The 27,143-nt window shown below is 40.1% G+C and overlaps 1 protein-coding gene across 3 annotated transcripts; it reads right to left on the reverse strand.

Annotated features, from left to right (window-relative positions):
* Positions 1-131: 131 nt before the first annotated feature.
* Positions 132-26,090, reverse strand: LOC116059786 (CD209 antigen-like protein C). 3 transcript variants are annotated; one of them, XM_035993209.1, is made up of 8 exons: positions 25,764-26,090; positions 25,418-25,528; positions 14,864-14,974; positions 14,713-14,717; positions 11,838-11,842; positions 2,657-2,792; positions 2,388-2,494; positions 132-1,184 (listed from the first exon to the last, which is right to left on the reverse strand). In XM_035993209.1, the coding sequence occupies exons 1-8, from the start codon at positions 25,912-25,914 to the stop codon at positions 1,052-1,054; spliced, it is 759 nt and encodes a 252-aa protein (XP_035849102.1). In that variant the 5' UTR covers positions 25,915-26,090; the 3' UTR covers positions 132-1,051. The 3 variants fall into 3 exon arrangements, with proteins under 3 accessions (XP_035849102.1, XP_035849103.1, XP_031168901.1); XM_035993210.1 differs by lacking the exons at positions 11,838-11,842; positions 14,713-14,717 and having other exon boundaries at positions 2,657-2,799; positions 25,764-26,089; XM_031313041.2 differs by lacking the exons at positions 11,838-11,842; positions 14,713-14,717; positions 14,864-14,974; positions 25,418-25,528; positions 25,764-26,090 and adding exons at positions 3,118-3,225; positions 6,585-6,695; positions 6,924-7,216 and having other exon boundaries at positions 2,657-2,799.
* Between the last annotated feature and the right edge of the window lie 1,053 nt (positions 26,091-27,143).

The following is a 27,143-nucleotide window of genomic DNA, read 5'->3' on the forward strand; positions in this document are numbered from 1 at the left end:
ATTTAGTTTAGGGACATTTGTATAGAAGTGTGTTGTTTGTATGATGTTCATTGTGTCTATATTTGTATTGTCTTCCTTTGTTTTTATAACATAATATAACTTTTTACAGCACCAAGGCAATGAGGCATTTTTGTCCACAAAGGTGTCCAGAGAGAGTATCTGGCACTACATCAAAAATACTAATGCAATCAAATCAGTTTTGTTGATAATCTTTGACATATCCAAGACTCTAATCACTACCAAAGCCCCATTCCCCTACAATTTATTTCATGGAAAATAATTAATGTTCTGTTGGGTTTTTCATAAATAATAATAACTTCAAAGAATTAAACTGGCATTTAAAATGGTTAAAATCCTGAAAATGATTGAATGTTTGGTAGTTTTGAGCAAGTTAGAAGTTGTTTAAGTGATTTATGAATGAAAACAATATTGATATGTGATGATTTAATATAAATTTTTTGGACATGTACATTTTTGCCACGAAGGTGTCCAGAGTGTACAAAATGAATCAATCAAGTATAAAAAACATGTACGAGTAAAAAACACTGGATTTAAAAATGTTGACCAAAAAGAAAGGTTCTGACAAAATATCATGCCATAAGCAGTAACACAGCAAAAAGTATCACAAAATGAAAAAAAAGAAGAGAAAAATGTACAAAAATGCCCGATGAAGGTTAATTGGTTGTGGGGAAGGGTTTGGGAGGGGAGATGGCGGCAGGGCGGGGTTTTATTTTGTGTGGAGTGTAAAATGTTCTAAGGAAAAACTTCTAACTAACTGATTACAACAATTATAATTAACTATATAAACCAAGGTAAAGACAACCTGCTAATCCATGTTTTTTTTAGCTTGTATTATAATAATCCTGTAGGACTACAGAGTAAGTACACATGACTTCTAACCAGATTGTGCACTATGAAGGGCAGAGGAACAATATCTCTGTAATCCAGGTTATTTAGCAACACAGAATAAACAGCTGAGCAAATGTTAAAGAATTGGTCTGATTTGACAAAGTTGATCCCAACACTACACACTTCTATGTCATCACAGAGTTCAAAGAATCTTTTTCTCACAAATCCTCTTCTTAGTTTCATAATATCTATTTTGTGTCCATTTTCCTTGTTGATCGCAGCATGTTGCAGCGGACAGGTAAGTGTCATAGTGAGGCAGTCCTGCTGCCCAGAACCTGTCAGACAAATAAAATGTTCTTTTATCAAACAGCTGAAACTCCTGATTGTTGTTAATTTGAAATAAACTGTTAAATTTCACTTAAAATATTTATATTCTCTATATATCTGTAAATCAATGTAATCTGTAACAGCTGCTAATTCTCTCTCTCTCTCCTCTCTCTCTCTCTCTCTCTCTCTCTCCCCCTCTCCCTCTCCCTCTCCCTCCCTCCCTCCTAGTTTAACAGCAGATAAAATGGTCCGTGCGGACTATGGTTAACTGCTCCTCAGATCTTTGCAGGGTAAATCCAGACAGCTAGTTAGACTATCTGCCCAATCGGAGTTTTCTGTCGCATGACTAAAACAACTTTTGGTTTAAAGAAATGCCAATGAACCAGAACACGTTTTTCGCCCATCCCGGAATGCTGTGTGGACTAACCAGACCCTCCTCCAGGAATGGTTCCATACGGACCCAAAAGGTTAGGGTTAATTTTTGCGTCGGTATCTGACGCTGAGAGCCACTGACCAAGCATCAGTATTTAATGATTTGGGAGTGAGAACGGGTTGTGTTTTCACATTAAGACGCAGTTTAAAACACTGGAATAAGGCCATTGTAAAAAGCACCGCAATGCCAAAAACCACATTTCCATGGTCACAACCGTAACTGCTCCTCCGATCTCTGCAGGGTAAATCCAGACAGCTAGCTAAACTATCTGTCCAATCTGAGTTTTCTGTTGCACGACTAAAACAACTTTTAAACATACACATGTTCCACCAAAAGAAGTTCCTTCCGAGCCTATTTCACAGCGGCAATGCAGCTTTTCTCCGGCGCTTAGCACTGCCCAAGACGATTGTGATTGCTTTAAAGAAATGCCAATAAACCAGAGTCAAAGGCGCGAACACTTCCCGCTGCCTCAAGATAGCAATACGCCCAGAAAGCACCTGAACACACCTCCCTGTAAGACCAGCACGCCCATGGGCACACAGACCTGGTGCAGGTGCATTTGCGCCCACATTTCCTTGCGGGCGCTGGATGGGAAATTGATATCTCTCTCTCTCTCTCTCTCTCTCTCTCTCTCTCTCCCTCTCCCTCTCTCCCTCTCCCTCTCTCCAGGGAAACCAACCAACTCAACATCTTTCAATGTAAAACATACTTATTTTAGTAACAAACAGTGACCATGATGGAATTGTGATGGAAACAAAAAATCTTTAAAATGTCTCACGTTTCTGTCAGCAGTGATCCATCCACCCATTTCCATTCTGCTTGTCTCCTTTCATCCCATAGACCAATCCAGGACTCTCCATCCTTACTCAGCTCAGAGACAAACTTCTAGAAGTTGACGAGAGACAACAATCATTTCTCTGTTCATAGTTTAGCATTAATGTTGTAGTAAAGTCATCTTGTGACTTCATCAGCCACAACAAACACAAGAGGGATCCCTTGGTACACCACACACTGAGGACTCACTCATTTAGAAACAAACACACTCACCTGTTCCTCTTCGTTGTTTATGACAACCAGATCTGCTCCTCTCTTCTTACAGTCAGCTCTGCTTCCATCCCAATAGTCCTTCTCTTTAGATTTAAAGTAACAACTGCATCCAAATCTTGTCCATCCATGAGGACAGCTTTTATCTTAATGTCAAACAAGTTTTAAAGACAGAGTTCACATCATTCAGTGTCAAAGTGATAAGACTTGGAGTTTTAACTGTTTAGTTAAAGATCTTTCTTTCCTCGGTTACGTTTCCCTTTCAGGTTGTTTACAAGTACTTTGAATTTCAACTCAGGTTTTATATCTCATTTGTAAGTGACTGTCTCTAACAGAAATATTCACATCATCAGCGAAACAGTTTAACAGCATGAAACAGTTATAATCAATGGCAACTACACAATCAAGGACTATGATGTAAATGTGTATAATACAGGAGTTTACTGGTTTTAAACTTTTCTTACCTTCAGTTCTGTTCTTCAGCTGCTTTACTTCATCCTGTAACTGACTGTTGTTGCTCAGTTGGTCGTATCTGGTCTGCAGCATCTCGTATCTGGTCTGCAGCAAAGTTACTGAAAGATGAATATGAAAACTAGGGCTGTAAGCATTAATGCGTTAATCGCAATGCGATTAAGGGCCGAGCATAACGTGTTCATTTTTTTTTAATCGCATTAATCGCATGCCGGCATTTATTAATTTATTTTACACTTCACTCGGCTTTGCGTCGTGCCTAACAGGCTACTCTTTTGACCCTTTGCTGCATCGTTACTTATCATCAAGCTGCCATACTTCCTCATAACACATCCTGCTGCTGCGGGCTGCAGGCATGATGGAGAAAGACAGCAGCAACACAATCTGAATGGCACTTTTTATTTTCCAAAACTCCCGGATGGCTCATAGACAAGTTGAAAGCCATATCCACATTGTGTAAAGCCAAATTAAAATATCACCGAAGCACTTAAAGCTTGAGCTACCACCTACGAGCTAATTAACGTGACTCTGGTTGATGCTACCCACTAGCACGCTACCTATTCAGGCAAAGCACTATTTTGGAGAGTGCTACTACTGTGGATGAAACCAAATCCCAAAAAATTACTACAGCTCTTGCAAAATGGGTGGCAACTAACTGCAGACCTGTCAGCATCGTAGAGGACTCGGATCATAAAGACGTACTACGGTTGGTATGTTCTGACCCGTCTCATTGCCGTCGAGGGGGACAGTAGTTTCACGCATACACAGCCTGTAAGACACGGAGAAAGCAGGCCAACTGGAACTGCTGCAAAGTACAAACGCTGTCTCATTAACCGGTGATCACTGGACGTCAGTGAGTAATCAAAATTATTTAGGAGTTACTAAACACTATATTGACTCTGGTAAGGATAGGGATTTTTAGTTAGGTACTTGGAGGAATTGTGCAATAATGACAGATTCACACATTTTTCTTTTGTTTACAGTAAATATATACTTAACAAATACAAATCTTAAAGTCAAGTTCATAAAGTAAATTTCTTTGCATTCATTTGATTACCAGTAAAGATGCACTGGTAAGAATTGTTTTCCATTGTTAATATGTACTTAAAAACTGTTCTGAAATGCAAAATAATTTAATTTTAATCATGTGATAAATATGCGATATTATTAACTATAGAAATTCAGCGATTAATCTTGATTAAAAAAATATTAATCGTTTGACAGCCCTAATGAAAACCATAACAAAGTTTAAAAAAAGACCAACAACACCAAATCATTCTGCTTCAAACTAAAGACAAATATTTGGGACATAAAACCAAATGAGCCAAAGCTTGTATGAGGTACTGTGGTCAAGTGTTGTGTTGATAAAGTATCAGCTGAATGTTAACACAGAATGAAGACTGGTTTTTGCCCCCCTATTTCTTACATTGGAATTGGGTTAGGAAGGGATCGCTTAACAGGTGATATGGATAGTAGGAATAATTACAGCGACTAATAACTATTTCAGCATATATATATATGGCATGTCAGTAAAAAACTGAACCTTTCCTTTAGAGCCTGAAGCTGATTTAAGTACACCATGGTGTATTGGTTCAGTATTTGTGGCTCAGTGGTTGTGAGGTGTATTTTATCTTACAGTATACGGATAAGAGGATGTTTCCAGTCATCATCAGAAAGCAGAGCACTGCCAGACAGAGTGCTGCAGCCCTGAAAGTCAGTTATATATCCGGTGCATAGTGAAATCTCAAAATACCATCCATTCTCAAATTGGAATTTAGTTATTTGGTGTGTCTGTCCTTTAACCTCTTGTACATGTTGAGGTGTTGTAAGTAGTAACTATAACTGATTTGTTAAAGTGGTCATATTATGCTCATTTTCAGGTTCATAATTGCATTTAGAGGTTATATCAGAATAGGTTTATGTTGTGGTTTGCATATTTCTGCTGTTGTTTTGTATATGTATTGTTGTGATTGGGTATTTTTCTGTTCTCCTGTTTTCACTATGTATTATTCTGAATAGTGTATATTTCGGTTTCCTGTTTTATTTTGATAGTCTGTTTTCTGTCTTGTCGTGTCTAGTTTTGCTTCCTGTGTTTTCCCGCCTGTGTGATTGTGTAATGTGCTCCACTTGTTAACCAGCCCTGGTGTCACCTGTCCCATGTTTGCCTGTTACCTAGTTTACCTAGCCTCTGTGTTCCCTTTGTCTCTTGTCAGATCGTTTTGTGTCCTTGCCCTGTTAGTTTGTGTGTGTTTGTGTCTCCCAGTGTCAGCTCTCATCAGTTTCTGTGCTCCCTGGATTCCCTTTGTTCACAAGTTCCTGTTTTTTTGTACTTCTGTTTTTTTTGGATTCCCTTTTACTTCTTTCTGGAATTGTTTTTGCCTACTGAAGCCCTCAGGACTCCCTTGGTTGATTTTTGTGTTTTGATAAAATAAATCCTCAACTTCAACTCTTTCCTACCTGCCTGCCTGCCTGCCTGCTCTCTGCGTTTGGGTCCTATTATTCCATGCCTTGTGACAGGTTTACATGGTTTGATTTAACAAACACACCATATTTTGTTGTACTGCACATTGCTGCAGCTCCTCTTTTCACCCTGTGTGTTGAACTCTGTTTTAGCTACAGAGAGAGGCATCGCACTTCTGTTCCATCTTTGTTGGGAGTTGCATGTGTGCAGTACCTAGGTAAGGACTACTAGCCAGTCAGAAGCTGAGTATGTGGGCGTGCCCTGACAGTACCTAGGTAAGGACTACTAGCCAGTCAGAAGCTGAGTATGTGGGCGTGCCCTGACAGTAGCTAGGTAAGGACTACTAGCCAATCAGAAGCAGAGTATGAGGGCGTGCCATGCTAGCAGCTAGGCGAGCATTATTACGTGTGTTACAAAGTGACCACGTTTGTCTTTGAAGTAAAGGCTGGACTACAATAGAGCTGTTTGGAGCAGTTTGTGAACAGTGTTTTCTGTTGGAGATGGTAAGTCCCTTTGGGGTGGACTTTGGGCTTTTTCAGTTTGTAAACCTATATGCACAAAAAAGATATATAACACAATTAAGGAAAGGGAAAAAGACAAAAAACGCATTATGAGAACTTTAAGTATCAAGTGTGAACAAGAACCAAAACATCCTCTGTTTTAGTGCCTGTCTCTTTAAGACCCCTCCTGTTAAAGCCTAGTCTGCTCTGCTTATTGCTGCTTAAAATATGACTACTCATATACTACTCAGGCAGGGGAAGTATATTCTAATGAGCCTGACTGTGACAGAGGAAGGGGAGTCAAATGTGAATATCTTGTTGAATCACATGTTTCCTCATTTGGCAGCTGTGAAGAAACTGACCGAGTTGTCTTATTTCACAGTTGGTGGATTGGTAGGCACTCCAGATACCCAAATGTATGTAATAACTGGAAAAGTATGTTTTTATGACATGTCCCCTTTAAGATATGACAGTTTGTAATAAAAACATAATTCCTCACAGCGAATGAAGAGTCCAGCCAATATCAGAAGATAAAACCCTCCCAGAGTCACTGCAGTAGCTCTGAAACACCTTCTGTTGTTGGCTGCAGGGTTGTTTTGAGTGTGTGGTCCTACAGAGACAAAATACATCCAGAACATGTTTTATTATGTTTGACGTTTGAACAATAAGAATGACTCACGAGGCACCAGATTACAGCACCAAGACACCTGATAATGACCCAGAGTTAATGGTGACCAATGGTGGATTGATTAATTGTGAATTATTATTCAGTATCTGTTATAAAGCCACACGTAAACTGAGATGAACCTCCCCTTTACAACAATCATTTCAGACTTACTGGCTCTTTGTGGCCCGAGATCAGCGTGATGCTCTTCATCCTCTAAGATCTCCACCTGACTCTCCTCTTCCTCTCTGCTGTTCTCTTGGAAGTTTCTGTTATATCTCACATTCAGGCTCAAACGTGGAGCAGCGACAGTATCTGCAGACATCTTCACAAACTGAAAAACTGAAGTGAACGTATTCTCCGTCTCACTGTCTGTCTTTAAGTTGGTCACTCCTTTAACACAGGAAGTGGCTGCAGCACAAACCAATAAGACAGATGCACATCCTAATACATTTGTTACTGTTAGACAAAAAGTTCCACTCAACTTAAAATATGACTCAAATTGCAGCATTCAGTCGATTGGGAATTAGAATTATTAAACCCTTTAGATAAACTTTATAAAATGATCTTAAAGTAAAGCTGTTTCTGCCTGACTGTAAAATTGAGGAAATACACTGTGCATAGCAGCATTAACACATCTCTGAAACAGGAACTGTTGTTGGACCGGACATTTATTTTTGTTCTGCCTGTTAGAGGAAATGAAGTTTAGGTGTGAATTTTTATGTTTTAGTGAAACAAACAAAACACATGATAGACCATCTTCTTTACTGACACACAACCAGGGTCTGTGATAATTACCTGAAGTTCAGCTGGATGGAATAAAGAATAAGCTCTGCTACATGCACAGCTAGTAACACACAGAGAGCAGATCATAGATGCATAACAGAGTAGAGGAGCACAGACAAAAGATGAAGAGATGAATGACCAATGTTGCAAGTCTTCCATGTGTAATAATTCATGCATGTGTGTGTTAATGGCTAGTTAGCTGAAGTGTTGTTGTAACTGAACCTAAACTTATTTCTCTTGTGGCTCTTTTTGTCAGTTACAGCTTCAGGTGCATTACCACCACCATCTGGACTGGAGTAGTACTGACTCTGATTAGCATGTAGCTCTGGAAAACTGACTGACTGCAATCAGACTAGTGACGTGGCTAACAGAGACTCATATACAGTAAGTGGCAAGAGTTCAGAGAATGTTTTTCACAGATAGTTCTTAGTTTCATAATATTTACTTTGTGTCCATTTTCCTTATTGATCGCAGCATGCAACATAGTTACATAATAGGGAGTCAGTCCTGCTGCCCAGAACCTGTCAGACAAATAAAATGTTCTTCTATCAAACAGCTGAAACTCCTGATTATTAATTTGAAGTAAACCGTTGCATTTCACTTAAATATTTATATATTATCACATTGTCATTTTAATAACTCGTTTAAGATTCAGGTTTTGTAAATCGATGTAACCTGTAACTGCTAACGAAAGAATGAAACCTTGGAGTCAAGGATTGAATTTAAAATCCTACTCCTGACCTACAAAGCTCTAAATGGTCAAGCATCATCATATCTTGAAGAGCTCTTAGTACCTTATTGTCCCACTAGAGCACTACACTCCCAGAATTCAGAGCTACTTGTGGTTCCGAGAGTCTCTAAAAGTAGAATGGGAGCCATCAGGCTCCTCTCCTGTGGAACCAGCTCCCAGTCTGGGTCCGGGGGGCAGACACCGTCACCACATTTAAGAATAAACTGAAAACCCTCCTCTTTGATAAAGTTAATAGTTAGGGAGTGAGGAGTTGCAGCGTCCGCCTAGCCCAGCCCACCTGCTTCTCTTCATAGTCGTCAGATTCATCTACCATATAGTCAGTAATATAATAAGAGTAGAGGGAGGCAGGCCAGTACAGCCCGATCCGGTTGGGAGAGTTCTAGCCCGACCAGGCTCCTCTCTTTAACCTGCCTCTCTTAGTTATGCTGTTATAGTTCTATAGTTCCTTCCTTTGACACACTGAGCTGCTCTATCCTCACTCTCCTCTCTCCTTCCATTTGTTTCCATTTGTGTGCATCCTTCTCCCAGAAATGCTTGTTACTAACCTAGCTCTGGGGAGTTTACTCCCTGGAGTCCTCATGTTTCTTTTTCACCCAGAATATTTCCTTGGATTAGGGTGGCACCAAGATCCTGGTTGCAGCTGTCGCTGTGGTCCTGCGACACCGTCCTACGCTCTGCGATGCCCTGCAGTGTCAGGCTACGTCCTGCTATGCTCAGCTGTGTCCCACTACATCCTGTAACGCCCTGCAGTGCCCTGCTATGACATGAACTACTACAACTACCATTTGTAGTCACTGTTCCATTATCTTTATTATGACTATTATTGCAACTGCCCAACCGGCACCGTCAGACACCGCCTACCAAGAGTCTGGGTCTGCCGAGGTTTCTTCCTAAAGGGGAGTTTTTCCTCGCCACTGTTGCATTAGCCACTGCTAATGCTTGCTCTTGGGGGAATTACTGTAATTGTTGGGGCTTTGTAAATTATAGAGTGTGGTCTAGCCCTACTCTATCTGTAAAGTGTCCTGAGATAACTCATGTTATGATTTGATACTATAAATAAAATTGAAATTGTTCACTGGTCCCATATCTCTGTTTTCAGTCATTTAATGGTTTTCACAGAAATCATCCCCAAAAAACAAGATGTGATGTGTTTTTGAATATCTAACACCAAGATGTCTTATAAGATATCCTCCACAAACACAAAAACGGCTGGTTAATAATCGGTAAACGTGATAAAGACTGTCACATAAACGTAACGGTTAAAACACCAAAACTGAACCGTTTAAATGCTCTTAAATTAGCATTTTGTGTGTAACAGACTGACTATTAAGTCAGAAGAAAAGTCAACAATCAGGTCAAGTCCGGGGGGGGGAAAGACGTCGTACAGAAACAATGTCTGGTCATCATTGGTTCTGGGGGAACAGAATTCATTATAAAAAAAAAAAAAAAAAATGTATGTACTTCTCACAAAAAAAAGAAAATAGTGTTAAAAGTACAAAATTGCATTTAGACTTACTCAAGTAAAAGTAGGCCTACAGAAAGTCTCATTTACATAAACAACTGAATCAGCAAATCCCTCAAAGTCAACCACAATCCTAAACACATCAGGCAAAACATCTGCAGCCAGATGTGGCCTCCAAGTCAATCAACATCCTCTTAAAAGTGAAGTTTCGTGGATTTCTGTGACTTGTTCCAGGTAGAGGGAGCAACAAACTTAAACACCTTCTTCCTCAGTTCAGTTCATCAACTAAATCAGAATGTTTTATTGATCCCTTCAGGGAAATAGTTCAGTTGCTCAGTCAGATTCAAGGTAAAAAAATAAATAAGAGTAAGAAAAGAGTGAGTCAATAAGTGTATAAAGGAACATGAAGTAACATAGCTACAGTACAAGGAGTAAAAATGTTAGGAAAAAGTATAGTGAGATTATGTTTCTTATAAAAAGCATTCAAATGCTTTATATATTTTTTTGACATTAAGGGAATTGTGTAATTTCATTGACTATATAGTCCACTATAAAATACCCACAATGCACTGCTAATTTGAGTGTACATACGATGTAGCCTACATTTTACTCCCATATACCACAATGCAACGTGTCCGTGTTTTCCTGGAGGAGAAGAAGAAAAAATCACGCCCCCTTTTCTTTGCCACTCATTTCCCCATGTAGTCCACTGCACCTCCATCTAATTAGCCTCAATCACTTTTTACTATCCCCTCCTGGGTGCTCGGTGTGTTTCAGGGACGTATTAGAAGCATTTTTGTTTCAGTTTGTTTACATGATGATCTACTGTCTCGCAGCGATGTGTTTTCAGTGAGTGTCTGAAATCTGGTTTGGACTTTCAGTTCACTATTTAATAAACACTGTATAGGAAATAGTGAGTGAGTGAATGATTTTTAGGTAATTTGACGTAAAACCGAAGACCGATTCATGTTAAATCAATGGTGCCAAATGGCTGTACCGTAGAGCAGTGGCTCTCAAACTTTTTTCAATAATGTACCTCATTTGACTTATGTTTTTAAGCCAAGCACCCCCTGACCAGCGATACATTTACCAAACAACAGCCATGTAACTGAAAAACATTTAATGATGCTGATGAAACAAGGCAACAAAACTTTAAAAAAAAAAAAGTAAAAATTTGGAAAAAATTGGTAGAAATCAAGACTGGGTGGAAAATAATATCAAAAAATTAGAAAATAGCGACAAAACCTTAGTAAAAAGCGACAGACTTGTAAAAAAACATAGACACAGACAAACTTTGAAAAACTGACCAAAACCTTGAAAAAGGTGAAATTGTTTTTTGAAAAAAGCCACAAAAACTTCGACAAACTTGGAGAAAAAAAGAAGACAGTAAAAGTAAGGAAGGAAGGAAATAGTGACAAAAAGCGACAAAAACTTTAAAAAAGTGACAAACTTCAAAAAACAGCGACAAAAACTTAGAAAATAGTGCTCACGTACCCCCTGCAGTCCTCCAAACACTGGCTTAGAGTGTGTATGCAAGCGAGATCTTCTCCACCTTCTCTACATGTTTGACAGAGAGCGAGGCTCAGCTCTGACACACACAGCTATTCCACAGTCTCAGATGAAAACAAAGGGTGATCGTACCTTCTCCGTTGTGGCCCCGAGACTCTGGAACAAACTTCCCATTCATATTAGGTCCTCCTCTACTGCTGAGATCTTTAAGTCTCGTCTTAAAACACATTTTTATTCGTTAGCGTATGATTTAGTTTAGGGACATTTGTATAGAAGTGTATTGTTTGTATGATGTTCATTGTGTCTATATTTGTATTGTCTTCCTTTGTTTTTATAACATAATATAACTTTGTTCAGCCTAGGTTGGTTTTAAATGTGCTCTATAAATAAACTGACTTGACACAGAGCTGCGGTGAAGACAGAGCAAACTACGTCGCCTCTGCAGCTTCAAGTCACAGCGAGTCACGGAAATGTGGTCGCAAGTGTGGTTACACTTTTCAAAACTCCACACAGACAGTGTTTACTGCAATATAATATAATCACGAGCTGAAAAGCAGCCGTATAGCGCGGTTAACGTTACACTTCCTCTGAGACAGACAGGCACAACAGTGTTCTCTATGCCCTGGAGACAGACTGACAGGCTGGAGGTTGTAGGACAAGGCATCTTTATTTCTATAGCACATTTCAGCAACAAGGCAATTCAAAATGCTTTACATCAAACATTAAAGAGCAGTTAAAAACTTTCATGAAAGGAGTACAGGCTAAAATAAAATTAAAAAAAGATACAAATACAATAGTTAGGTTAAGGTTACAGCGCAGCGTTACAAAATGATAACAATGATTTAATTGGTTGTGGGGACGGGTTTGGGAGGGGAGATGGAGGTAGGGCGGGGTTTATTTTGTGTGGAGTGTAAAATGTTCTAAGGAAAAACTTCTAACTAACTGATTACAAACGTTATAATAAACTACATAAACCAAGGTAAAAAAAATCCATGCTTTTATTATAATAATCCTGTAGGACTACAGAGTAAGTACACATGACTTCTAACCAGATTGTGCTCTATGAAGGGCAGAGGAACAATATCTCTGTAATCAGGTTATTTAGCAACACAGAATAAACAGCTGAGCAAATGTTAAAGAATTGGTCTGATTTGACAAAGCTGATCCCAACACTACACACCTCTCTGTCATCAAAGAGTTCAGATCATCTTTTTCTCACAGATCCAGTTCTTATTATCAGAATAATATCCTTGTGTCCATTTTCCTTGTTGATTGCAGCATGTAGCATAGTAACTGTTATAGCGAGCCAGTCCTTCTGCCCAGAACCTGTCAGACAAATAAAATGTTCTTTTATCAAACAGCTGAAACTCCTGATTGTTGTTCATTTGAAATAAACTGTTTAATTTAAATATTTATATTATCTGTAAATAATCAAATTATTTCAATAATTAAATTAAGATTAATCTTTGTAAAGCAATTCTCTCTCTCTCTCTCTCTCTCTCTCTCTCTCTCTCTCTCTCTCTCTCTCTCTCTCTCGGCATGACAAGAAATACATGTGTTGCCAAAGCATAACAACAAACACATATAAACAACAAAGTGTAAATACATCAGATATAATAATACAAGTGAACAGCATAATTATGATATAATTGCAGATAATAAACAAATTCTCAAAGGGTACGTTGAAACAATTATATTAATATATATATATATAAAGAAAGAAAGAAAGAAAGAAAACAAAGAATAACAAAAATGATAATACAGTTCTCTACTTATGTTGCCTCATATTGTGGCAGGAGAAGACATATTTAGCTGCTAGCCATGCTGTGTTTTCATCTTCCCCTAATAAAAGAGGAAGCTTTTTGTCCTCAGTGTAGGTAGTGAAGACTGGTATATGTTATTGAAATTTTTGGAAATATTTGGTTTTTAAGTCTTTATATTTGGGACATGTACATAAGAAATGTAATTCTGTTCTGATGTCCTGGTGGCAGTATGTACAGAGACGTTCCTCTCCTCATAGTCAGTGACTCTGTATTTTGTTAAAATTTCTTTTTCTTTTGGATTTTTTTTTTTCAGATATTCGGCCAATTGGATATCTCTGTTCAGGGATTGGTAACAGAGGAGTTTGTGTTGTATTTTATTTTAATTTCGCCATTGTTCTGTATATTCGTCTTTTAATTTAGTTTAAAATCTTTTGATTGAAGACTGAGGATTGTTTCTGAGGCTCCGTGTACCTGTCTCTCTCTCTCTACCTGTCTGTCTACTACTGACTGTGGTGTTTAGCTCCGTGTACCTGTCTCTCTCTCTACCTGTCTGTCTACTACTGACTGTGGTGTTTAGCTCTTTGTACCTGTCTCTCTCTCTACCTGTCTGTCTACTACTGACTGTGGTGTTTAGCTCCGTGAACCTGTCTCTCTCTCTCTACCTGTCTGTCTACTACTGACGGTGGTGTTTAGCTCCGTGAACCTGTCTCTCTCTCTCTACCTGTCTGTCTACTACTGACGGTGGTGTTTAGCTCCGTGTACCTGTCTCTCTCTCTCTACCTGTCTGTCTACTACTGACGGTGGTGTTTAGCTCCGTGAACCTGTCTCTCTCTCTCTACCTGTCTGTCTACTACTGACGGTGGTGTTTAGCTCCGTGTACCTGTCTCTCTCTCTACCTGTCTGTCTACTACTGACTGTGGTGTTTAGCTCCTTTCCGTGTACCGTGCACCAATCAAATCAGCATCTTTCAATAAACAGTGACTTTGATGGAATTGTGATGGAAACCAAAAACCTTTAAAATGTCTCACGTTTCTGTCAGCGGTGATCCGTCCACCCATTCCCATTTGTATCCTGATTGTCTCCATTCATACCATAGACCAATCCAGGACTCTCCATCCTTAATCAGTTCAGTGACAAACTCCTAGTAGTTGACGAGAGAAAACAATCATTTCTCTGTCCACAGTTCAGCATTTCTGTTGTAGTAAAGTCATCTTGTGACTTCATCAGCTACAACAAACACAAGAGGGATCCCTCGGTCCACCACACACTGAGGACTGGACCCAACAGCATGACAGTAAACACACATTAGTAACGGAGGAAAGTGAAGAAAGACATTTATAATCAGCAGAGAAACAGAGAATGCATGAGGAACTGCACATTTTGTACTCATAAGACAGTTAACATTTAATTTCATAGGAATGCATTTTAAAAAGAAAAATAAACATTTCAAGGTCATAATCCAAAGATTTCAAATTGACGTTATGTATATTTAAATATTTCCATTAAATTTATTTTTCTCTAAAATCACTCAGAAACAAACACACTCACCTTTTCTTCTTTGTTGTTTATGACGACCAGATCTGCTCCTCTCTGCTGACAGTCAGCTCTGCTTCCAGACCAAGTCTTCTTCTCTTCTGATTTAAAGTAACAACTGCAGCCAAATCTCATCCATCCATGAGGACAGCTTTTAACAACAACTTTTAAAGACAGATTTCACATCATTCAGTGTCAAAGTGATAAGACTTGGAGTTGAAACAGTTATAATCAACGGTAACTACACAATCAAGGTCTATGATGTAAATGTGTATAATACAGGAGTTTACTGGTTTTAAACTTTTCTCACTTTCAGTTCTGTTCTTCAGCTGCTTTACTTCATCCTGTAACTGACTGTAGTTGTTGCTCAGTTGGTTGTATCTGGTCTTCAGCATCTCATATCTGGTCTGCAGCAAAGTGACTGAAAGATGAATGTGAAAACCATAACAAAGTTAAAAAAGACCAACAACACCAAATCATTCTGCTTCAAACTAAAGACAAATATTTGGGACATAAAACCACAATCTTTGTTGTGTGCAAAAATGAGCCAAAGCTTGCATGACGTCTCATTATTCTGACTTTCCCAAACTCAATATGTCTTTAGTACAATTGTCTCTCTTCATGTTTCCACTGACAGTGTTTCCTTGCTGAGTGGTGGTAGAAAGGAAACATCCTGGTAGTCAAGTGTTGTGTTGATAAAGTTTCAGCTGAATGTTAACACAGAATGAAGATGGTTTTTGCCATAGACAGTTAAAGAAATGGACAATGTGACACCGTTGAATATCTACGGAGACCAGTGAAGTGAATTAGAAGTCACTTTTCCGGTGATGGCTGAGCGTTACTGAGCAGCCTCCAACTGAGCTTGAAGACGTAGATGTGACGTGAGCAACCTGTCTGAAAGTTGGAAGTCTTCTGGTAGCTGTGCCAAGAGAAATCTCAATCATTCCCAATCTAGCAGAGACGGAGAGCGTAGGTATATGTAAGGAGATAACATAGGCACAGGCTAATTATTGATCACTAAAATGATAGTTAACATTAGTAATTAAACGTAAACAGCTAATGTGAGTCCAAACTGCCTGCGAGCTTCTCCTGACTGTACGGTAATTTCTCTACTATGCGGCAGTAAGTCGCGTGGTGATGACACAATCGTTAGCCTATTTTTATAAAAACGTCTACTACGGAGCCATAACGTGAGGTACAAGGTAATGGAGCCTTTTATTTATTGTCGTGTATCTTTAGAAATAAACAATGGACAAATAGAGTCTTTAAACGCTTCAGATGTAAAGTTATTCTCTGTCAAAGTGACGTCAAAATGAATGGCAGTCAATGGAATGCTAACAGGAGCTGTTGGCTTGTTAGCCTACAATCTCTCCGTGGGAGGTACGCTTTGTGGACACTCAGGGATCACTTAACAGGTGACAGTAGGAATAATTACAGCAACTAATAACTATTTCAGCATATATATGGCATGTCAGTAAAAACCTGAACCTTTCCTTTAGAGCCTGAAGCTGATTTAAGTACACCATGGTGTATTGGTTCAGTATTTGTGGCTCAGTAGTTGTGAGGTGTATTTTATCTTACAGTATACGGATAAGAGGATGTTTCCAGTCATCATCAGAAAGCAGAGCACTGCCAGACAGAGTGCTGCAGCCCTGAAAGTCTTCCTTTGGACAGCTGCAGGATGTCTCTCAGTGTCTGGTCCTAAAGTCGCAAAACACACAGAGAGCACGGTTCATTACAGGGAAACAACATGAGTCTTTGTTATCAAAGTTCCTATTATCGGGGGGCGCTGTCGAGCACGGGTAGAGAGTAGACGCGCCATTGCCAGCTCCAACATATTTATCCATTCATTTTGTTTTAAACATCTGTTTAGCTCGTTGTCTTTCTCCTATTTTGGGTTTGGACTATTTAAGACATCTGCCGATATGTCCGGGAAGGGTCCTACTCGTCAAGAACGCCCAGCTCGAGCTCAAAACCGACATGCTAACTCTCCCGCACATGATGGCGACGACGACGAAGGAGACCCGTCACTCTCGCAGTTGATAAAACTTATTGAAAGTTTCAGGGCTGAAACCTGCGGTTCACTGGGCACCCTGCAGTCTACTATAGACTCTTTTGGGACACGTCTCACTGAAGTTGAAACTTCCCTGCATGACTGCGACGATAAGATTACTGCGCTCGAGCCCAAATGTGAAAAGCTAGTGAATTGCAACAAGTTGCTAATGGCTAAATCGGAGGACCTCGAGTCGAGGAGCAGACGACAGAATCTACGTGTTGTGGGTGTACCTGAAAACATGGAGGGGCCCCAGGTCATGGCATTTATGACCGACTTCTTTGCCGAGACACCGGGTATGGAAATCCCTGACGGGCCAGAGATGATGGATCGGGCACATTGCCTAGCTTTCCGACCAGCCTTGGGTTGAAATGCTCCTCCGAGACCCATGATTGTAAAGGTGCACCATTTCAGAGTGAAGCAGCGCATCCTCCAGCTGGCCAGGGAGAAGGGTCCGCTCACCTTCCGCAGACACGCGGTGCATATCTTCCCTGATTTTACTGTTGAGGTCGCTAAACGGAGAGCATCTTTTACCAACATCAAGCAGAAGCTCCGGGCTGCAGACATCAAATACAGCCTGCTGTTTCCCGCTAGGCTCCAAATCTCATTCAACGCAGCAAGTACAGCTTCGTTACAACGGAGGAGGCAGTGAGTTTTTAACACGGAGACCATAGTCCTGACTCAACGGGTGGACCGGGTGAACGATGCTACTGGACAAATTCTCACCGGTGATTGATGTCGGTCTCTTTATAGCTACACACAGGCTGACCACTCTGGACGGTGGAGGACCGTTTCCTCTTTTTTCTTTTCTTTCTCAGATACTTATTATGTAGGCTCCTCTGTTATACATGGCTTCTCTATATGTGTCTGAAGGTGGTGAGTCAGAATATTATTTATGCTTTGTCCTGTTTAAATGTGTTTTCATAACATGTTTATGTTTTTGACGTTTATAACTATATATGGTTACTTGTGGAGCACTGGTGTGATGCACAGTTATGATGCATAATGTAGGGTGTAGACGCTTAGTTCAGGGAAGCGCTTTGGGGAGGGCTGGGTTAGTTTGTTTATCTTTTTCTCTTTTCCTTTTTTCCCACATTGTTTTTTAGTTATGTTAATATGTTTTATCAGAAGGTCTTGTACAAAGAGTCTCATACTACACAGGTAACTCAGCAAATCTATTGTGCGCACAATGTGGGATCATAGTTGATATTGCAGAAATTAAATTGTGCTCTTGGAATGTCCACGGGATTCAGGGCCCCATTAAACGTAAACAGATTCTTAGTTACTTAAAAAAAGAGAAAGTACAGATTGCAATGTTACAAGAGACCCATCTAGATGACAATGAACATCTAAAGTTAAAAAGAGAGTGGGTGGGCCCAGATTTACTATTCGTCCTTCATAAGTAATAGCAGGGGTGTAGCCATCCTAGTTCACAAATCTCTGCCTCTGACAGAGGTGGAAGTTAGGGCTGACATATCGGGCAGATATGTAATGATTAAAGGGACACTCTTTGGGGAAGCTGTCTCCGATTGTTGAGTCCTTAGTGATAGCTGGTGACTTTAACCGTTGCCTAAACCCATGCTTAGATAAATCTAGTAAAACTGTACATTCTAATATGGGGCAAGGTCAATCTCTACTTGGCTGCTGCATGGATGTACATTTTATTGACACTTGGAGGACCCTTCACCCCACTGATCGGCAGTATACATTTTACTCAAAAGTACATAAATCATCCTCCAGGATTGACTATTTTTACCTCTAAAAATGCCCTTCAGAGGGTAATTTCTTGCTCTATTGGCAATATAGTTATTAGTGATCACTCGCCAGTGTTTTCAGTCATGTCCGGCAGGGCTCAAAGCATTAGGGGGCAATGATGCTTTTCAAACCATCTACTTAAAAATCCCAATTTTAAAACATATCTTAGTGAACAGTTTAATTATTTCATTACTGAGAACAGTACCCCAGATGCATCTCCTAGTGTACTTTGGGAAACTGCTAAGGCCGTTATTCGGGGCTCTACTATATCATTTTCAGTAAGTCTTACTTAAAAACAGAGAGCAGAACAAGAGCATTTACTAACAAGAGCAAACTAAACAAATTGCAGGGAGAATTTAACCTTAAGCCTTCAGAAGGCCTGAGGCTCTAAATTGACACTACCACAGCAGCTCTGGACACTCTTCTATCTAAAGAGGCTCAGAAATCCATACTGTTTGGTAAGCATAAGATATATGAATTTGGCAACAAGCCAAGCAAATATCTAGCCAATTTGATTAAAGGGGTGATTAAGTGATTATATAGGGTAATTTACACTGTTCCTTAAGGTCTCCTAATAGAGATATGTAACATTGGTTGGGCTGAAAATTGCCCGAATGCTATTTTATTAGGCCCTTAACTACCCTGTGAATATGGCTCTATTTGGAACAAGAGCTTTTCTTCCAAATATGGTATGCTCATGAATATTTAGATGAGCTGCGCGCTGATTGGTTTGAGCGAACCCCATAGAAACACATTGGAGACGAGACAGCAGGTCTCATATTTCAGACACTGCAAAGTTATACATTGTTTGTCGGGCTATTTCGTTATTAAATTCACTTCTGAGACTTTTTTAAGCGAGAAATCAACTATATAAAGCTCAAATATGGGCTGTCTTACGAAAATTGATGGCTAATTGCAAATTTGGTAAGACGTGTTGGACTTTATCTAGGAGCTCCACACAGTCTGACGAGAAAGCGGCAACCTCCATACGCAGTGAAAGTCACCGTTTCCCTGGGTACTGGACTACTGGAATACTCGGGGCTCCGTGGAGCTCCGTTGAGCTGGCTGGCTGCCAGCTGCCGGCATAACTAGAGTAGCTATATTTACAGTTTGAATTTCGTCACACCACTTATATAACATCTACCCAAAGGTCTTATAAAGCTAACAATGGTGTCCGATTTCAATTTAATGAATTTTTGTGAACATTAGGGGTTTCGTTAGCTGCTACTGTCCCTTAAATCCTATGGGTACAGATTGCGGCTAGTTAGCTTCATTTTCAGTGTAATTAGAGTATATTTACAGATTGAATTTCGTCACGCCACTTACTGAATTCTAAGAGGAGGCTAGCTAGCTCTCATTGATAGAGCTCCATCCAGCCGCAGGCTCTATCAATGAGACTTGCGGACAAGAGGCGTTTATTTCCCCGATCGTTTGTTTAAATAACTCAACACATTATAATTACACACATTATAAGATTAACTGGAACCTGTGGTAAGAGATTGCTGGCGTAACAAGCTCGCTGACCGCGCTCTCACTCACACACAGCGGCCATTTAGCAGGAAGAGGGGAGCTGCAGGACCTGGAGCTCTGTCAGGGCAGCGGCGTTTGGTAGTCCATTAACCCAAAAAACGGTGACTTTGCGCGGGTCTGGAGTGCCGTGGGCTGCCAGCCGTGACGGAGCGCCATCTACCTCCCAGCAGGCCGGGGTCTGTGAAGGAAGGCAGGCCGGGCGGCGAGGCAGCAGCACAGGCAGCACCGGCCGCTGAACTCCGACATACAGTCGGACAAAATTTGCAATTAGACATCAATTTTCATAAAACGGCCCATATTTGATCTCTACATAGTTGATTTCTTGCATAAAAAAAGTCTCAGAAGTGAATTTAGTGGTAAAACAGCAAATGAACAATGTATACAATTTCTGAGATTTGCATAGGAAAGAGGTGTCAATGGGATTTTGAGGTTCTATGTATGTCCTATTTACCCACCAAACTCATTATCATTATTCAACTATGACAAGGTAAAATCGGTTTTGCATTCAATCACCCCTTTAAAAAAAAAGAAAAAGTTATCAGTCCCTCCAGGGTTTCACAGCCTTATTTTGAGATTGTTGCGGCCCAACTGATTTTGCGGGAGCTTTTGTAAAAAATTGCGATAAGAGTTGGGTAACAAACAAAAACAAAGGGTCCAAAAACGGGCAATGGTCAAACTCAACGGGAATCAGGAACTCAGGAACACAGGAAACAGGGAAAAACGCTCGAAGGCTGCACACAAGGAAAACAGACGATCTCGCACAGGAGTAAGGGGAAGACTGAACTTAACTACACAAGACCCCCTGTCTTGTGACAATAACACAGGTAATCAAACAAGCAGGAAAGCAGAAGACAGGAAGTAAAACAAGACAACATGGGAGATGCAGAGATACTACAAAATAAAACAGTTGATCTTTACATTGTTAGTTCATTTCCTAACCTGGCCTAGGACACTCATCCTGTACGTCTTCGGTTTTTCCTGCATCCACCGTGGGTGTGTGTGTGTGTGTGTGTGTGTGTGTGTGTGCGCGCGTCAGTCGCAGGGGGCTCGCTGCAGAGAGCCGACAGCTTTCAGCGACTTTAGAGTGAAAAAAACGTTAGAGCGTACATTGATGTTAAAATGTATACAGGTTGGCAGGACGGTCTGAAATGTTTTGCACGGTCTTTCGCTGTACGATTTGTTGGTAAATGTGAGATGTTTGAGTCACACACGTCTCGTCTTCATATCAGAAACAAGGAAATGAATTTGGCGACGTACATTGTGTTACGTCATCCTGTTCTCACTCCCGCTTGGTCATTGGCTCTCAGAGTCACATACTGATGCAAAGTCTTGCACATGGGACTGCTGGGATTGGTAGAAGTCACGGGAAACACCAGTTATTGGTCAAATTTGTGGTAAAGTTGCAGTGATTGGTCAAAATTGCGAGTCGCACCGAATTCACAGTGATTAGTTGAATTTACATGAATTGTTGAGATCGCAACATCGCGAAATCCTGGAGGGACTGTATAATGTCCCTGTAAGAATAACCTTTTACTCAGCTGCTTCATTGCTGTGATCTGTGGTTGGGTGTGTCAGACCCTTCAGGTTCACTTCAGGTGAGAACGCCATCTGACCCAAATACAGGAAGTAAACCACAAACAGTTACTAGCCTGCAGCTTCAACCTTGCTCACAATTTATATATGATTTAAGGGATGATAACTTTCAGATCCATAATTTGTTGTGAGCATACATTGTGTCTGTGTGACATCATCAGTCTGTGTGACATCATCAGTCTGGGTGACATCATCAGTCTGGGTGACATCATCAACACTGAGGCAAAACCAGAAACCCAAGACGTTATAAATGTGGTGTTGCTCCATTATCTCTGAGACCAGAAGTGTCGGCAGGTTTCACTCAGATATTCTGTCCAATAACAAGTGACCGTTTCCACCATGTGACATTTGTTAACAGTGTTTGGTGCCTTTGACAAAGTGCAGTGTGAACGCAATCCCAACCAAATAAATAAATGCAACAATGCTGCAACGTCACCCCTGAATCTGGTGTCTGTCCAGTCTGGTGAACTATAGGTGTGAAAGCGTCCTTAACCAAATTATTAAACCTCTTAGGTAAACCAATTATTACACTAAAGTAAAACAAATATAAACTCATCTGAAATGTTGAGTTGTAATGGGTCATTGAATCAATCAATCTCTCTCTCTCTCTCTATTGCTAATGTGATACTTCGTCACACTGTACTTCCCTCCTTCCTGTCATGTGGTTTCATGTCTTTACCGGAGTTGATGCATCCTCAGATCTCAGAAATGACACTTGTCAGTTAAATGTTACCATAACCAAACACATCGGGCATCATTTCTTAATGAAAAATGAGTCTTCTAACCAGAGAGCTGTGATACTTTTAGCAGAACATAATAAAACTAACTACAGGAAAGAGCTGCGAAACACAAGGTTTCCATACTGTACATGTACATCTATAGAGACAAACATAGATGGAGGCAGTTTCCTTGGGATTTGACAGCTGAGAGTAACAAACTAGACTGAGAGCAAACGTAGAGTTTACACATCAGTCCAACATGACTTGAAGGTACAGCCACATTCAACAGATCAACATGAGTTTATCTATGATATTGATTTGTCATAATTTGTCACTTACCTCCTCCGTGTGACTGATTATCAGTGTGATCAGCTCTGATAGCGTCTGTGCTCTCGTATATTTCCACCTCCCTTTCCTCCCATTCTACTTTGTCTTCCTGCACATATCTGTTATATCTCACCTTCTTTGACATATCTGGTTTGGCATAAATATCTTCGGACATCTTGAGAAACCGTAGCTGCTCTTAACTTCACTTACTGCTTACCGCGCTGTGTAGATCTGTCACTACGCTGCTGTAAAACTTTGGTAGATATACATTCAGTAATGTGACATCCTCTACTGATGCTGCTGCTGCCAATGTTTTGTGTCTCGGAAAGTAAAGAACATTAAGGAAGTAACAGCACATACCACACACACACACACACACACACACACACACACACACACGTATTACTTATATATTTTAATAAAAACATAGTAACTCCAGTCCGGTGGTTTTCTTAACTTCATCGAGGACACTGCATTGTCCAACCTTTGGATTTATTTTATGAAACCATATTTAATTTCATAAACTATAAACGCATTTCTGTAAAACTGAAAAATGTATAAATATCATTCATTCACAGCTTGGTTAAATGCTTTCACACCTCACACAGCAGTACAACAGTTTGGCCAAAAGAGGAAATGCTGCTTTCAAACTTCTTTCTGTTGTCTAAACTAAAACTTTGTAATGCTTATTGAAGTTACAATGACATTACTAAAATGGATATCCTGCTTTGGAACAAGTTATTAGACCATCAGTCCAATCCATGATTAAAACATAACAGACTTCCAATACTGTTGGGCCCAATCCCTAAAAAGTATTGCTAAGCCTCTGTCCTGACTGACAGGTCCTAAAGCATCTCCTGCTTTATCGTCTGTTTTAAAATAAATGGGACCATAATTTACTAAATGAACATCATGCTGTATTAAATAACACTTGAAACTAGTGATTGAGACCATGAACTCATTATGAAAATGTTTACTGAGGTAATAAATCAAGTGAGAAGTAGGCTCATTTTCTCATTGACTTCTATAGAAACAGACTTCTTTCTGGAGCCAGTGGAGTCTCCCCCTGCTGGAAATGACAGAGAATGCAGCTTTAAGGAGCTATAAGATGGCATCCTTGCATTGTTTTCTGCCCCTACTGTCTCTTCATAAGATCAGCAGCCTGTCCCATAGACTTTACATTGTGATTGAGTCACACACATTAAACTACAGAAGCTTTTCATCTCTGACAACTTTTAAAAATATATAAGTGCTCAAATTATGCTTATTTTGAGGTTCATAATTGCATTTAGAAGTTATATCAGAATAGGTTTACATGGTTTAATTTTCAAAAAACACCATATTTTTGTTGTACTGCACATTGCTGCAGCTCCTCTTTTCACCCTGTGTGTTGAGCTCTCTGTTTTAGCTACAGAGTGAGGCATCACACTTCTATCCCATCTTTGTTGGGAGTCGCACATGCTCAGTAGCTAGGTAAGGACTACTAGCTAGAAGCTAGCGCTGCTAGCGGTTAGCCACCTCGTTCTCAATGGCAAAACACTGCTACAACACTACAGAACTACTTCCATGTCCCTCGTCTGCAGGTATTCAATGCAAAGTTGGAAGTGCGCCCTCGTTTAGAAGAAGTCTCCCGGCTAATCCTGCCTTGTACTGACTGAAGTTGAGGAAACAGCTAGCTGATGTGGTATTAGTTAAAGTGGTTAGCACACACCAAATGTTTCGGTCGATGACGTAGACGGCCGTGTCGATTTTGACCAGCTCACCCGGAGACTGAAGGCAGGACACATTCAGAAACCGTATCTCACTCTAAACAGCATGGATGTTTTTTTTTCCAAGTTTGTATGCGTGTGGAAGCACCAGAGACACAAAATAACACCCCGTATCCTAGAAAAAGTGTTTTTCTCATAATATGGGCACTTTAAACTCCTAAAACTAACCTCCGTGGCCGGCAAAAGTTGTCGGAGCACAAATAATGCAATTCGAAATGTAAAAAAATAAATAAATAATAAAACTGTGAATCAAGTTCTATGAACAATTTCTGTTAAAATACACAGACACACAACTGTTAATACACAGTTATTCCTTAGAGTGTACTTCAAATTAATATGAAACTAACACACACAGAGAACACTGCCACGGTTAGCATTAATGATACTGATCCTGTTCGACTGACAGTACCTAGGTAAGGACTACTAGCCAGTCAGGACCAGAGTATGAGAGCGTGCCACGCTAGCAGCTAGGCGAGCATTATAACGTGTACTACAAAGTGACGCATGTTTGTCTCTGAAGTAAAGGCTGGACTACAATAGAGCTGTTTGGAGCAGTTTGTGAACAGTGTTTTCTGTTGGAGATGGTAAGTCCCTTTGGGGGGGGGGGACTTTGGGATTTTCACTTTGTAAACCTATAACATGCGCAAAAAAGATATATAACACAATTAAGGAAAGGGAAAAAGCCAAAAAAAGCATAATATGAGCACTTTAACTTAAGTATCAAGTGTGAACATGAACCAAAACATCCTCTGTTTTAGCGCCTGTCTCTTTAAGACTCCTCCTGTAAAAGCCTAGTCTGCTCTGATTGGCTTATTCAAAAAAATGTGGCACAGCTATGCAAAAGGTAGTTGTTAAGCTGTGGGCGGAGATACTCAGACGGGGGAAGTATATTCTAATGAGCCTGACTGTGACAGAGGAAGGAGAGTCAAATGTGAATATCTTGTTGAATCACATGTTTCCTCATTTGGCAGCCGTGAAAAAACTGAGTTGTCTTATTTCACAGTTGGTGGATTGGTAGGCACTCCAGATACCCAAATGTATATAAGAATTGGAAAAGTATGTTTTTATGACATGTCCCCTTTAAGATATGACAGTTTGTATTAAAACAAAATACTCACAGCGAATGAAGAGTCCAGCCAATATCAGAAGATAAAACCCTCCCAGAGTCACTGCAGTAGCTCTGAAACACCTTCTGTTGTTGGCTGCAGGGTTGTTTTGAGTGTGTGGTCCTACAGAGACAAAATACATCCAGAACATGTTTTATTATGTTTGAAGTTTGAACAATAAGAATGACTCACGAGGCACCAGATTACAGCACCAAGACACCTGATAATGACCCAGAGGTAATGTTGACCAATGGTGGATTGATTGATTAATTGTGAAATATTATTCAGTATCTGTTATAAAGCCACACATAAACTGACATGAACTTCCCCTTTACATCAATCATCATTTCAGACTTACTGGCTCTTTGTTGCCTGAGATCAGCGTGATGCTCTTCATCCTCTAAGATCTCCACCTGACTCTCCTCTTCCTCTCTGCTGTTCTCTTGGACGTTTCTGTTATATCTCACATTCAGGCTCAAACGTGGAGCAGCGACAGTATCTGCAGACATCTTGACAAACTGAAAACTGAAGTGAACGTATTCTCCGTCTCACTGTCTGTCTTTAAGTTGGTCACTCCTTTAACACAGGAAGTGGCTGCAGCACAAACCAATAAGACAGATGCACATCCTAATACATTTGTTACTGTTAGACAAAAAGTCCCACTTAACTTAAAATACGCTTACATTTAGGTATTCAGTCGTTTGGGAATTGGAATTATGAAACCCTTCAGATAAACTTTATAAAAGTATGTTAAAGTAAAGCTGTTTCTTCCTGATTGTAAAATTAAGAAAATAAACATATGTGTGCATAGCTGTATTCACACCTCTCTGACACAGGAACTGTTGTTGGCCTCGACACTTATTTTAGAGGAAGTGAAGTAGGTGTGAATTTTAATGTTTGAGTGAAACAAACAAAACACATGATAGACCATCTTCTTTACTGACACACAACCAGGGTCTGTGATAATTACCTGAAGTTCAGCTGGATGGAATAAAGAATAAGCTCTGCTACATGCACAGCTAGTAACACACAGAGAGCAGATCATAGATGTATAACAGAGTAGAGGAGCACAGAAAAAAGATGAAGAGATGAGTGACCAATGTTGCAAGTCTTCCATGTGTAATAGTTCATGCATGTGTGTGTTAATGGCTAGTTAGCTTAAGTGTTGTTGTTGTAAATGATCCTAAAATGATTTCTCTTGTGGGTCTTTTTGTCAGTTACAGCTTCAGGTGCATTACCACCACCATCTGGACTGGAGTAGTACTGACTCTGATTAGCATGTAGCTCTGGAAAACTGACTGACTGCAATCAGACTAGTGACGTGGCTAACAGAGACTCATATACAGTATGTGGCGAGGTGTTTACAAAAGTATTTCATCTGGATTTAATCCACATATAAGACACTTGAAATGAGGAGTGTAAATGAGACCTTGGTTAAGATTTGGGAAATATTCTTATCACAGTAAAGCCCACATTATCGGTGGGTTTAGGGTAGGGTTGGGTACTGAACTCGATACTTTGTAAGGTACCAACCGGAGTAGGCTGGTACTACCAAGGACCAATTCAGGTCAAATCAATCTGTGCCAAATTTCAACCTGAAATTGCGTACCCAAGCATGATCTTCTTAGTCCTCTCTGCATGTTTGACAGAGAGCGCGAGGCTCAGCTCCGACTCAAACACACAGAGCTGCAGTAAAGACGGAGCAAAATATGTCGCCTCTGCAGCTTGTTCAAGTCGC

Source organism: Sander lucioperca, chromosome 16, assembly GCF_008315115.2.
Source record: "Sander lucioperca isolate FBNREF2018 chromosome 16, SLUC_FBN_1.2, whole genome shotgun sequence".
Taxonomy (NCBI): domain Eukaryota; kingdom Metazoa; phylum Chordata; class Actinopteri; order Perciformes; family Percidae; genus Sander; species Sander lucioperca.

Bases quoted from the DNA above. Each gene is read 5' to 3' on its own strand.
- LOC116059786 (XM_035993209.1), bottom strand. From the start codon at position 25,914: ATGTCTGCAGATACTGTCGCTGCTCCACGTTTGAGCCTGAATGTGAGA. The intron at 25,529-25,763 runs GTAAGTCTGAAA...TTGTCTCTGTAG, and splicing joins TCTCAGGCAACAAAGAGCCA to GACCACACACTCAAAACAAC. The intron at 1,185-2,387 runs GTGAGACATTTT...TTTGTCTGACAG, and splicing joins GGATCACTGCTGACAGAAAC to GTTCTGGGCAGCAGGACTGC.